Source organism: Biomphalaria glabrata, chromosome 8 (genome assembly GCF_947242115.1).
Source record: "Biomphalaria glabrata chromosome 8, xgBioGlab47.1, whole genome shotgun sequence".
Classification (NCBI taxonomy): domain Eukaryota; kingdom Metazoa; phylum Mollusca; class Gastropoda; family Planorbidae; genus Biomphalaria; species Biomphalaria glabrata.
The window spans coordinates 44,124,568-44,138,734 of NC_074718.1; the positions used below are offsets into that span (position 1 = coordinate 44,124,568).

At 33.5% G+C, this 14,167-nt stretch overlaps 1 protein-coding gene across 1 annotated transcript; it reads left to right on the forward strand.

The window, feature by feature from the left end:
* The first annotated feature begins 658 nt into the window (after positions 1-658).
* On the forward strand, positions 659-13,664 carry LOC106059984 (tudor domain-containing protein 3-like). Its single transcript, XM_056037903.1, has 13 exons — positions 659-817; positions 2,034-2,115; positions 2,677-2,742; positions 3,446-3,606; positions 4,138-4,279; positions 5,050-5,164; positions 6,055-6,203; positions 6,571-6,727; positions 6,827-6,964; positions 8,228-9,066; positions 9,938-10,009; positions 10,816-10,944; positions 11,379-13,664. Exons 1-13 carry the CDS (start codon positions 786-788, stop codon positions 11,568-11,570), a joined length of 2,274 nt encoding a protein of 757 aa, XP_055893878.1. The 5' UTR covers positions 659-785; the 3' UTR covers positions 11,571-13,664.
* Positions 13,665-14,167: the final 503 nt, after the last annotated feature.

Genomic DNA, 14,167 nt, shown 5'->3' on the forward strand with positions numbered 1-14,167 from the left:
TATATATTGGTGTATAAGCACATGTATAGCATTTATGAGTGAGATAGATCTATTTTAAGTTATCTCATTTAATGTCGATAATTAATTAGTTTAAACACAATTTAAGACATTTTAATTCTATAAAAGAAATAAAATATATTAAATTAAAGGGTTTAAGTGTGCTCATTCATCATAGACATAGATTAACAAAAAAAAAAAAAAAGCAGGCCTCTTTGGATTTCGGTAGATTAAATTTAAGATGAGTTAGTTGGCCTATAGCTATATCTGAAATCAAAATAAATTAATCCTTTGTACCACTTATTATGTATAATCTATATCTATAAGTATTGTTTTAGTTTTAAAGGTGTAGTCATAGTAGGTATCGCTATTTTATAAGATTCACAGCTTTCTTGGTATTAGTTAGACTGTTGATCTAGATCTATATTTTATGATAAGTCATCATAAGTAAGCCTTAATTAATTTTTTTAAAATATTGAAGTTGAAATGTAAGTAACATCACACCGGTTATGTTTTCCATCTTTTATGTTTTACCCGCATGAAGCCGGTCAATCAACATAATTCATATAAATTAATGTTCATTGGGCTGGAAAGTCTAACATAGAAATATTGTAATCTTTTATCATTTTTACTTGACACGAAAAACAATGTCTGAATTAATATATAGATTAAATCTAGATCTCATAAGTACGTGAAAGTACTTATATGAGTGCTCTTCTAAGAGCGAATGGAAAGAAAATGGCCTTCAGGTTATTATCGTTCCTGGCAACGAAACATCCGTAAACAATATGGCTGCTTCAGAGTTGAATAGGCGAGGATGGTATGAAATACGTTATTGTTTTTAAGTACATGTTTTAGTTTAAATATTTCTAGTCTATGTAATAAAACGACATGAGACAATAACATTGTTTATAATTGGGTGATAATTTTATTTTGTTCTAGAATCTTTAGATAAAGCACAACTGAGGTTCATCCTCACTCTTGCTGCTTGCTTCTCAGTTCTGTCTTCTGTGTCTGACTTCTGTCACTGGACTGTCAGTGTCACTTCATGCTTGTATAATGTATTTACTATTGTATTCTTGTATTTTTATTATTTTACTATGTATTCAGTATTGTCAGTAATCAGTATTGAAACCAAAAAATGATCATTGTCATTCATTCAAATTCAATATGATTATGATAATTTAATGATTCATCATTCAGAATTATTTTCATTGTCATGATCTGAAAATTGAAAATCATCATAATAGATCTATGATTCTATCTATTATGAATGACATTATTCAAAATGGTATTCATTCAAATCATTGGTATCCCCAAAAAATTAAATCTGATTAGAGTCTATTTATCTATATGATTAATAATTAATAATGATAGTATGATTAATTAAATTATTTAAATTATTAAAATTTTATGACTAGACTAGATCTGAGTATCATTCTAATTCTAAGATATAATGATCTAGACATTCTAGATCTAGTTTTGGTTTTACTAGTTTTAGATCTAAATTCCTTTGAAATGTAATAATATGAAATCGATACATGAACAATTCTAGATCTAGTAAATACAAACTAGTAGCTAAGTTTAAAGTAGGTCAACTAGATTTGTAATAGATCATCTGCAGATAGCTGCCTGGTCCCTAATGCTCCAAACTGCTGTCTTGATGGTCCTGGGTTTGAACCCTGCATGTCATCATACTTGAATTAGAATCATGCTGAATAATGTTGTATAGATCTAAAACAAACATGAAATTTATCTTCTATTCTAAGTATAGACTATAGATCTAGATAGGCATCAATATATCTTATTATCTAGATCTTGTTTAGAATTTCCACAAAATGTTGCTCACGAAGCTTACACAAACATAGATCTACGTATCAGATCTAAAAAATACGCTACAGGTGGCCTAATTTCAGAGATAATGAATATTGACTTTCAAAAATGCATTTTCAATGGGAAATCTGTTTTCCGCCATTTATTATAAATAAAACTGATTGAATGGTGATTTACTCTATAAATTTGATCATATTTTTAAGGCATATAAATGAAGAGAAATTATCCTCCATGTGTGATGGCAGCAAGGCATCAGTTGATAGCATTGTTCAAAAATTTCTTGATGTAAGTATTTAGGTATAGTTCTTTATGAATAATTGTTTGAAATCACTTGGCATGCACTCAGGAGCTGCAGGTTCAGAAATTGAAATTTCATCATTTTAGAAATTGTGCTGAAAGTATTCTGTTAATAGACCTTCTTAAGAGCAAAGGGGTGCTGGCAGTTTGTAGTTATTGCGAGATAAAATATAATTTTGTCAGATTGCAGCAGTTCTTGTATATATGCTCTTTAATATCTGCTATCTTTTACTTTGCTTTATCAATCTGTAGATTGAGAGATTGAAGCTTTAGTCAGCATAAAATTAGTGTCGACGTGCTTAATCTTTTTAACTCCTAGTGGAGCATAGGGCTGCAACAGCACTTCACCATCGGATTCTGTTCTGGGCAATTCCCCTTTCTATTGTTTTTCGCCCAATCCAATCCAATTAGTGTTAGGCACAAAAAAAAAGTAAGATAATTTGACATTTTTAACCTTTTGTTGATGGCTAAAATTATTATAATAATCATTAAAGTGAACAACTTTATCCAACTGTATTTTATAATCTATGTTCTTTTCAACTCTTATAGATTGACTTGCGAGATATTGGAGTGCAGTGTTTGAATGAAGAAATCAATAGAGGCAGAGTAGATTATGTATGTATTATGTGGGTCATTTGTTCAATGGTCTCACTAATATACTTTATTTTTGTTTTTTTTTTTGTACTTTTTCATACATTGGATGGCTGCTTGGCCATGTGGTATGCGCTCTGCTGTCTTTCAGTAGCCTCAATGGTCCTGGGTTTAATCCACCCACACCCCATACCATGTCGTACTGTTTAGACTTGAATGTAATTATCTTCAAAATCTGAAGTAACATTCATAACATGTAAAACAAACATTCTTATGCCAATCTGAAGCATTCTTAAATCATCTGAGAACAACCCAGGGTCTAAATGTATGGGACTTTAAGATTAGAATTCAACAAGAAGTGATGCTAAAAACTTTTATTTGCATTTTACTAATAGTTGAATATTTTTACATACAAACACAATTGTCTGAGTGTCAAAAATGCATATTTTGAATACCGGTACTCTGCTTGGTTGTAAATATCAACCTTTTTTTTTTTTGCCAATGAAATAAACCAAATTATTCTTTTGAAAATAATTAATGATGGTTACTTAATAAATCACTTAATTGCAACAAAATAATAACTTTTGTTACTCTACATGTATTTGTAGTTTTTGTGGTTTGATCACTTATATTTTTCAAAAAGTAAAAACTAACCATTTAAGATTTTTTTAAATTCCTCCTAGCAGAATTACAAATTAATTATTTTTTTCATTCATGCTACTTGTAGGTAGAAGGACCTCTAGTTCTACAACTTCAAAAGCTGCGTGTTGTCTCAGCAGCTAAAGATAATGAAGAGTCGCAGGTGGCACCTAAATTGTGTAGGCTTTCACTAACAGATGGCCATGTGACCTGCTCTGCTGTGACATTGGAACCAATTAAAGGACTTGGGTTAGTGATATTATTGCAACATGTTTGTTAGCTTAAGTTGCTTAAAACTAAACAATAACTTCAGATTTAAATCTTATCTTTTAATATGTTATAATTCCTCATCAACTCCATTAGAGTGATAGTTTATGACACTGAAATCCTCTTCTAGCCCTTTATAAAACCCTATGGTGAGCATAATACATGCGTGTTTCCATACAAGTCAAGAGCAAGTTGCTTCCCAGGTGTATAAATCAAGACATGTATAAAGAATAATCTAATTATTATCCCTCCAATTAGTCATCAGATGTGTCAAAATATACACGTTGCAACTGGGTCTGCATAGTCAAGTGAAATACTGTTCTCATCTGTAAACTTCGGAATAGAAAACAGCGCCTTATTAAGACAATGTAATCCTGCCATATCAAATCAGATGTTAGCTTTGAAGTCAAAATAAACCACAAAATTATGACCAATCTATAATTCAACAATGAGACATGTTTATTTTGAATGTTTGTTTTGTAAGAAGGTATTTTTTGTTTTCATTTTGTGCAGAACAAAGACACCTCCAGGCAGCAAACTTCAGCTAACAGGGACAATAGAAGTGGAGACAAATTTTTTACTGCTAACCAACAAAAATACAACATTACTTGGGGGTCGAGTTGAAGGATTGGCTTCAACTTGGGAATTGAAAAAGGTGAATAGTGTTTCATAATTCAGTAGACATAATCTCTAGTTGAAGCTACAACGTTAAGTGTAGGTAACTATGTTGGGACAGGTAAGAGGAACATTTATTTACCATAGAAATAGGCAGTCTAACAGCGTTATGAAAGATATTTAGACACTTTGAATAAACTATTCTAGTTTGAAGGGTAGTCTGAATATATTGTTACGATCTTCTCAATCAGGCCTTCTGCTCACACTACTTAACTACACAACATAGCACATTTAACTCAAGAACTTGACAACAAGAGCTTCAAGTAACAAAGTGGCGGTTTAATGACAATTACATTAACAGCCCATTCAACACAATTGGCTACATCAAATTCAAATGCTTTAACACAATAGAACTGCCTATCTTAACATTACAAGTCTCTTTAGCTCGTACAGCTACATTCTCGAAGACTCAAAGGTACCACACAGTCCTTACTGCTTTGCTGTTCTGGACTCAACTGTCTATTGTTACACACTGTGTCTCTCGACCGTGAAGGCTCTTGATCACATGACCACAACACAGGTCATACTTGCGGTTATTAGCAGTACTGTCCCTTGTCTACAGACAGCCGTTGACCCATTGACCTGTGTGATTGGCCTGAGTCATGTGTATCAGTAGGCCGCACACACATTAACCCTTTCGGTCAATACAATATGAATATACTGGTTTTAACTTTTTACATTAGTAGAATTTTCACTGGTGAACTAAGTGTTTCAGTGTATAACAAAATTGTCATTCAACATCTCTTGCAGTCTCTAGCTCAGCAGTCTTTGACTAGGTCAAGTGCTAGAGGTGAAGGGGGGCCTCCACCTTTTGTACCCTTTGGCAAAAAAATACTGAACGACACATTGCCTCCTTCCAAAAAAGGTAAAGACTTTTTAACATTGGCATTCCATTTGCTTAGATACCAGTCCTTAAAGTAAAGCTTCTGCCTAAAAAATCAAAATATCTAAATTTATTGATTGTTAATTATAAAACAACTGTAAAATTGTGCTTAAAAGTGTGACCTTAATAAATGTTTATCATGTGACATTACTAAGGAGTCTATAAAACTGGTGTAATTTGACTTTTTTTTTTTTTTTTTTTTAGCCCATGGTGAACCCAAAATATTTAGTGTAGCAATCTTAATGATGAATACTTAAATTGGCTGAGAATTTGCTTTTCCGACAAATTAAATGTATTCTCTAGCTTTCAAATTGGAAAATCTGCAAATCAGTTCATGGTATTTTTTCTTGCAAGGTGAATTAATGTTCATCCATAATAATTTATCTCTCCATGTGCAGAGGAATTTTACAAACCCAGACCAAGCTGGAGTCAAATTAAGAGGGTGATGGAACTTGAGGCATTTTAAGCTAAAAATTAAGACCAAAAAAAAAATGTAAACTTTATTATTGCCCTAACCAAGGTTAAATAACATTTTAGTTTTAAGTTCTTATTTGATTTATAGAAATTTCTTTTAATAAACCCTAATGCTTTGTTTGATTTTTTGATAGCTTCTTCAATATGGGGATTCCATGACAGTTTTTCATTTTTTTATGGTTGGGTAAAAGTAAAGGTTGGTCATTGTGCTAACCACATGACACCCTCGTTAACCATGGGCCACATAAACAGATGACCGTTACATTATCTGCCCTATAGATTGCATTCGTCTCACAAGTGGAACTCTACTCTAGTCATTGCTCTTCTGCGGTCTACTAAAAAGAATAAAAAGTGACTCCACATGTCATATCGCTTGTCACTTCCCTTTTGTTCACCAGATAATTTTAAGTCACTGAATAACACCAAAGAAAAGAAAACCTCGGAAGAAACGAGTGAATTTGAGCAGCAGCGCCAGGCAGCATTAAATGAAGCGCTTCAGGCCAAGTCTTCCAGCGGTGGAGTGAAAACATTTGGTGGGGGCAAAGTGGTGAGTAACCAAGAAGACATAGCGATGTGGAAGGTTATTTATTGCCTTGCATTATTGAAAGACTGAATATGTTTTAAATATAAATTACTGTATATATAATTAATAGCTTTTTTATCAGGCATTGCCTGATGATTAGAGAAGCTTGTACAATTTTGAAACAATATCATCATGATAAACAGTAGAAAATAATCAACACATTTTTAACTATAGACAATTTTTTTAGTCTGGGACTCTAAATCAAAATAAGCTATGTAATTTTATCATTTAGGAAACAGGGTATAAATATTCATGTTATTTGTTGAAAAAAATGGAAAATTGTATCCTTAGAATATATAGGCATTCTAAGCAAATTTTGTGTATTTACTAGATGGTCAACGACAAAGATGTTGCTAAAATCGCAGACATGGGCTTTTCGGCAGAGGAAGCAACGACGGCCTTGAGGGCTTCCAATGGAAATTTTGGGGATGCTTTAAATACTTTACTTTCTGGAAAACCAAGAAATCAGAGAGGGGGTATGCGTGGAGGTAAGCTATTTTTAGAAACATGCTGGTCTTGGTAGCTTACGATTAAATTATCACAATTTATTTATTATGCCCCTCTTTTTTTTTTTTTTTTCATCTCAGGACGTGGTGGAAGGGGAGATGGAAGACGGGGTCGAGGGAGAGATTATGACGAGGATGCAGATGTTCCTATAAATACTCGGCCCAGTGGCCCTGCAACATTGTTTGATTTTCTTGAAACTAAAATTCCTACTAAGGAAGGTAAGACCTTAAATTAATCTAAGAAATAGCCAATCTTTTTTTATTTTGAATGATGCAACAATCAATTGGCTGAATAAGAAAGGGGAGATAATTATTTAAGCGTGTTTACTTCTTTCAAATCATTTAAATCATCAAGATAATTTGTTACTTTAGTATCAAACACCTAAATAGTGAAGCAATAAAGATTAACTTTTCAGTGCTATTAGGCATTTCATTGTCTTTTTGACAAAGATAAAGCACAGTCCAGCTGTGACGAAGCTGTGGTCTGAGGTTTTTATCTTTTCATTGTCTGCACCTTTCTTCTATGGTACCTTAATTTGGATTCTCAAAAAATATTTGTAAAGTTCTTTAGTTTTCTCTTTTAAAGATAAGGCTTTACCATCACAAAACACAAAAAAAAAAATTTTAAATGGCTATAGTCAATAGCAAACACTATAAAACAAATCTGTTCATCTGTACCAACAGCATGACTAATTCAGCTCATGCGCCAAAAGTCTCATCATTCATCGTTACCACCTGGTCTCAACATTATCTACAACTTAAGCCCCACAAGTCACTTGCTTTATTACAACTTTACTTTATTACAACTTAAGTTCCGTCAATGGCATTTATATGGAAAGGTTGCTCAAGCCCATCAACCAATTCATCTTCACTGGGCACTTCTTCAAATCACAGATATCAAATTACTTCTGAAATGTATACTATGAGAAGGGTGGATCTGTGGCGGAGTGGCAAAAAAACACTAGGCTACCTATCAGGGGGACTCGAGTTTAAATCCCAACTCTTGCTGGGTTGTGTTGGCTGAACACCTGCAGGCAGCATGGAAACCTCCCAGATACCCTCTGCCCCTACTGGTCCACTAAAGAGTTGTGCTATATAAAAGAAATAAAGCAAAAAATATATATCATATATATTGCGGAAGCATATTTGTATTATTATCAGTACAGCATTTAATGTTTTAAATTAGTAAATATGCAAACTAGACTGTTCACTCATTTCTTGAACACTTTTATTGAGCCTAGGCATGCTAAGTTTTAGGGCTTGTACAAAGTTTGAACATTTTGGTCTTTAGAATTCATAAAAAATAAAAGGTTAACTTTCAGAATATACTTGAAAAACTTGGCGTTCCTGTTAGTTCTAGGTACCTTCAGTATTGCTTATCTTTAAAGTTTGTTGTGTTTTATGTTGAGCATATTGTATTTCTATTTTTCCCTGTAGTAATATGGGGTTTTTTTTAAACCTTTTTTGCTTTCGTTTCGTCAGAGGGAAAGAAACCATTAAGAGCTACAGAAAATAAAACTTCTTCTTCTGGAAGCTCTACTCTAGCCAACGAGTCCAAGTCCAGCAAAGACAGTGGTGCCTACACTGGACAGCAAATAAAGTTTCAAGATTCCAGTTCAAAAGCTTCATACAAAGGAAGTAACCAAGATTCCTTCACCAAGGCTTCGTACCAGGGAAATAGCCAAACTAGTCAAGATTCTTACGGAAACAGGGGCGCTCAGAGTGAGGAGAGTCGCAGCCAGCAGCAAGTTGCACCTCGTTTTGCTAAGATGGGCAGAGGAGACAACCAAAAGGATAGAAGTGAGGGTTCTGGGAGTTATGAGGATGGATCCTTTGAAAGCAAATCAGGTGCTATCTCTAATCAAAGCAGGACTTCTTATAAAGAGAACCGTCAAGAGAGTAGCAACAGAGGTCGATCACGTGGTTATTCAAATGACAATAGGTCATCAACTTATCAACAGGGTAATAAATATAATAACTCCCAGGGGGAACAAAAAAGTTACAATGATCAACGAAATAGTGAATACAAGAAACGTTCCTATAACCAGGGAGGGGACTACGGTCGAAATAATTATGGTGACCACAAGAACAATTATCCTTCAAATAATTTTAGCAGCCAGTCGAGCTATGATAGAAACTCATCACAAAGTGATTTCTCTGCAAATCAGACTTCTGATAGCAAAGAGGGCTATGGGAAGCCCTTTAAGGGAGGATCAAATAATAAGCCAGCATTCAATAAAACCCAGCCTGGGTTAATGCCTGCACCTTATCCGCACCAGTTTGCCCCAGTAGCTGGGAAACAAGGCTACAACAATCAACAGGTAACTCAAGTTATTTCAATTATAATTTGGAGCATGATCATATTTACTGTTGATGTCTAGAGTATACTCTTTAGAATTTCATTTGAGTTTACTTGTATTGATTATACCCAATCCTTTTTGTTTTGTTTTTTCACTTCCTGATTTTACCAAACAATTCTGATAGTTTAGTTTAAGAAATAAAACTTTAATGGAAATTTTGCAAACATTTGAATGGCTGGCCAGTCATTTTGTCTACATTCTGTTTTGTCGTCTTGAGGGTTGAGTTAGAACCCTGCCGGCGGCCATCACCACTGTCCTGCAGAGGTTTGGGCTAGGATGCAATAATCTTCAATTCTAAAGGAACATCCGAAACAAAAAAAATTAAGTATTGAACTGGGATTTTTTTAAAAAGTGAAAAGTGATAAAGCTTTCCTGGCGCCAGATTGTTTTGTTTTTCTGAAATGAATATTTCTATCGTTCATTTCATCTGTCCCTTGACTTGCGTCATAGGGGTGCTTGAAACGTTTATGTAACTAAATCCCTCTACGTTTCCAGGTCAGCAGCGGTTTTTCTATCATTGAGAAGGGGGAGATTCAAACCAGTAAAAAATAAAACATGGACTTTCTATCTTATAGTTTATATTACATAATGCTTTTAACAAACATAATGTAGGCTCAAGTGGCTATGAAAACACAACAGACAAAAAAGAAATGATCTGAAACTTATTTTATCAAATTCCTGTTTCTTTTCTGCAGTGTAGGTTGAAGAGTTGTTTGTTTAGAACAGGCTGACATCTTCTACACAATGACATGTATTCAAAATTCTAATTTCTTATTCCTAAGTTAACTTCTGATAAGACACAAGTGCACACACATATGTTTTTGTGTTTCAGTTCTCAATGAATGACAGGTACTGGCCTAATGTTGGAGATAATTGCCTGGCCAAGTACTGGGAAGATAATGAAGTAAGTACACCATTTTGTGTCACACAAATCTATAGAATCTCATTTCATAGCTATGTCTTACTTTTACATCTGTGTCACATTTAGTGTTTTATATACCAATACCTTTAATTTTCATGTTAATGTCGGAGGTTTTAAAATATCGTAATCAAATCACATATCAAGAAGTACAAGAACTTTTATGTAAAGCTATTGTACATAACTTTGTCTTTGATTCAGAAGATGTTGCAAATTCATCTATTCGCTTGTTTATTTTTTTCTATACCGGTACTCAAGGCTAATACTGACCTAGTGCACTAATAACATGTTACCATTGAAATACACTTGTTTATCATTGCCTGGGTGCATTGAATTGAGTTCATTACTGCAGTTTTAAGAAATAGTAATAACATCCGAGACCATTCCTTATAAAAGGCCTCAACACTGATCTGCAGCGTTACAACCTGTGGGCAGTTTAGACCAATAGCTCGTTGCCATGTCTTACAGAAAAGTGTACAGTCATACATTGAAAACTAATACTTTTAATTTTAAGATTTTAGGGCGCTTCGGAGTCCATCCAACTTTAATGGGTACCTGACATTAGTTGGGGAAAGTAAAGGGATTGGTTGTTGTGCTGACAACATGACACCTATGTTAGCCATTGACCATATAAACATTGCCTTTACTTTATCTGCCCTATAAATCGCAAGGTCTTTACTTTAGTTATTGTATATTCAACAAGTCTTGTTTCCCTTAAACTATTTTAATGTTTCAGTATTTTTGAGTTATTGTATCAACAAATCTTGCTGCACTGTGTTTGAATGTTTCAGTACTATCCAGCAAGCATCAATGCCATCTCTTCAAATGGAGTAACTGCAGTTGTTACTTACTTAGAGTTTGGCAACCAGGAAGAGGTTTATATTAAAGATCTACAACCATTGCAGCAACCACCTGGTTGGGTAAGTTACTCCAGTTAATTCATACAATTTTACTCCAGTTAATTCATACAAAGATAGTCTTTTTTTTTTTTTCCATTTCATTGCAATAGTTTATTGTTGTCTACTAATTTATATTGGAGGTGCAGTGGATGAGGGGTAAAGCGTTTGGCTTCTGAACCAGGGTCCGGGGTTCGAATCCTGGTGAAGACTGGGATTTTTAATTTTGGGATCTTCAAGCGCCTCAGAGTCCACCCAGCTTTCATCGGTACCTGACATTTGTTGGGGAAAAGCAAAGGCGGTTGGTCGTTCTGCTGGCCACATGACACCCTAGTTAACCGTAGGCCACTGAAACAGATGACCTTTACATTATAATAAGTTTAAATTAGCTATAGGTCAAACAATATGAAAGTGTGGCTAACCTAGTAATGGATTATTTTTGTTGTTTGTTTTCCCAGGGGTACCAAATGGGCCCCCCAGTATTGATGCCTGGTGTGGAAACTTCTCTTCACGATCCTTCCAGCTACCAGGGCTCGACAACATTTGTTCCCCCAATGGAATTTACGAGAGGAGGTGTCAAACGATATGAGAATGATAGGAGGAAGCCTACACAGTCTTACTATCAACCACCCAACCAAAAATTACATTAATGAACTGTCTCACCTACAACTAGACCTATATATATACATATATAAATAATATTAGCCTATCAATATAGTTCATTTATAGCATTATATATAAATTAAACTAATTTAAAAGCACCTGTTATGTTAAATAAATAAATATGTAGACACATGTATATGTAAATATATATGTACATACAAGGCTAACAGTGTTCGCCCTTGATCCAAAACATTTTTGTTTTTTAGCAACTGCAAGCCATTATAATAAATAAATGCATGTGTTTTATGTACATTTATGTAATCAAATGAAGCAACTAAGCAAGTTTATTTTATTTTATTTCTAGTCACTAATGTGTTGTTGTTTTTTTATATCAAGAGAACTTTGCACATGAGTTAAACGTAGACAGACTTATTATAATTAATATTACAATGTATGGAGATCAATGTAGTTGATTAGTTTAAACCCAGACTGGCTTATTGCCATTTAATACCAATACAATCTCTGGAGATTAATGTAGTTTGCTAGTTTAGTAGTAGGTTAGTTTAAACCCAGACTGACTTATTGATTAGCCATTTAATACCAATACAGTCTATGTAGCTGGTTATTTTAATGTACCAATGTATAAATACTCTTTGAATGTGTTGGTGTTATTTGGCCACTTAACTCCTTTTATAACATGTTCAATTGGCTTTGGTTTAGTTCAAGTCTTTTGTGCTCCACATAACAGCCATTTCTATCATGATGTGATAGCTAAAATGTTACAGTAGTACATAAAATGATTTTGAAGTTTGCACATGAGGGGGGGGGGGTGAGGTAGTCAGTGCTTTCTTTGTGACCTTTCAGATAGTTCAATCTCATTTCAAAATCTATTGATCTTTGATGCAATTTTACATCGAGTCTTAGCAGCTTAAAATAAAATTGTAATGATAAAATGTTTCCCTCATTCTTTAAATTAGAGAAACCCCTTGATGAAAATAATTGAGCATTTAATATATACTAGACATATATCGCCCGCGGGTCTTAATTAGCGTATCACTGTCGATATATCAAATAAGCAAATTCAGACAGTCACTGAGAGTGTTTTGTAATCAATTAAACGAAATAATAATGTTATAAGTAAAGTGAATGCGTGAATGTAAAAAATAGTATGAATGAAGCTATCAAAATAGCTAATCGACCTAACTCCATTTTTTCAAGTAAAAACATTTGCTTGTAGGCCTACATATATTTGATTAAAATATGAAATGAATAGACTTAATTTTGTATGTCCATGTGTTAAAGTATAAAGTAGATCTTGAGTTAGACAGATCTAGATCTAGACTAATCTAGAGCTAAATATTGGCTTGGGAGAGTTCATTCTGCGCTGTGAGAAGGCTTTGCTCTGCGCATGTGTGACCTTTTTTAGTACGCAATTCATGAATGAACATATCTCAACACGGCTTCGCAGCTTTAGCGAACGAATGTATGAAAAATGCTTTAGAAAAACAAATTTGAATGTTAATTTGATTAAAATATGAAATTAATGGACTATAATTAGTATGTTCAGGTGTTTAATTATAAAACTATCTTTGCGAAGAGAAGCTGTATCATCTTAGAGTGGAATTAGAGTTTTAGACCTAGGAATAGAGAGATGTGGAACATTTCGCGTAATGTATAATGAAAGAATTTTCGTCAGGAATTCTAAATTCGCAGATATAAGGAACGAATTTAAGTAAAAATGCATTTGAAACACACCTTTATTTGAAGCTTAATTTTATTAAATAAGGAAATCAATAGACTATATTTTGTATTTTCATGTGTCAAAGTAAAAAACTATCTGCGCAAAGTGTAGTTTCTAAAATTAGATCTAGATCCTTTCAATCTTTTCATGTAAATATGGTAAACATAGCCTAGATCGATGAAGTTATGATGCTTTCATAGAGTTGGTCAACTTTTTTTTTTTTTTTGAGGGTCTTAAGTTTGTTTTAGGGCTACACTACGGTCTAAGCTAGTACCCAAGGAACATTTCTGCCAAGTTTTATCAAGATTGGTCAAACAGTTTTGATTTCTATTCGTAACATACATACATATGCCTAGCTTTCTACTTTATATAATAGAGTTCCTTTTTTTTTTTTTTTTTTCACTCCAATTAAAAAACTGGTCTATTTTTTCTTTTTCCTCCTTGGGTCATCATTGCTAATAGTTTTGTGCAATTTGTTAACTGAATTATACCAAATAGTAGAAACAAGTTTTTAATGAGACCTGTGGTCAAAGTTTTATGTGGACACCAGAATGACCAACAGTCTTACATATAACAACTCCCAAAATGATAAGTACCCATTACTCTCTAACCAAGGGTGAGACTTCTTCAAACCACACTCTTTCAAAATGAATAATTTACTTCCCAGCCCTTGAGAATTTAGAATCCTTTGCTTTTTAATCTATTTCATATTCTTATATTTTGGGTTGTTGTTTTTTTTTTGGTTTTTACATATTTGGCTGTTGATCTATTTAAGTATTTTTCTTTCCCAGCAGTGAGAATTGGGTTTTCTAAAATTATTTACTTCTTTATGGCTGTCTAGGTTGTTGGAATTTTATTTTGGGCATTCAGAGTTCTCCTTTTTAATGGGGTAAAAAATTATTT

Excerpts from the sequence above, each read along its gene's own strand:
- LOC106059984 (XM_056037903.1), top strand. The coding sequence starts at position 786 with ATGGCTGCTTCAGAGTTGAATAGGCGAGGATG. Across the intron at positions 818-2,033 it reads GAGTTGAATAGGCGAGGATG|GCATATAAATGAAGAGAAAT; the intron begins GTATGAAATACG and ends CATATTTTTAAG. Across the intron at positions 4,280-5,049 it reads CAACTTGGGAATTGAAAAAG|TCTCTAGCTCAGCAGTCTTT; the intron begins GTGAATAGTGTT and ends CATCTCTTGCAG.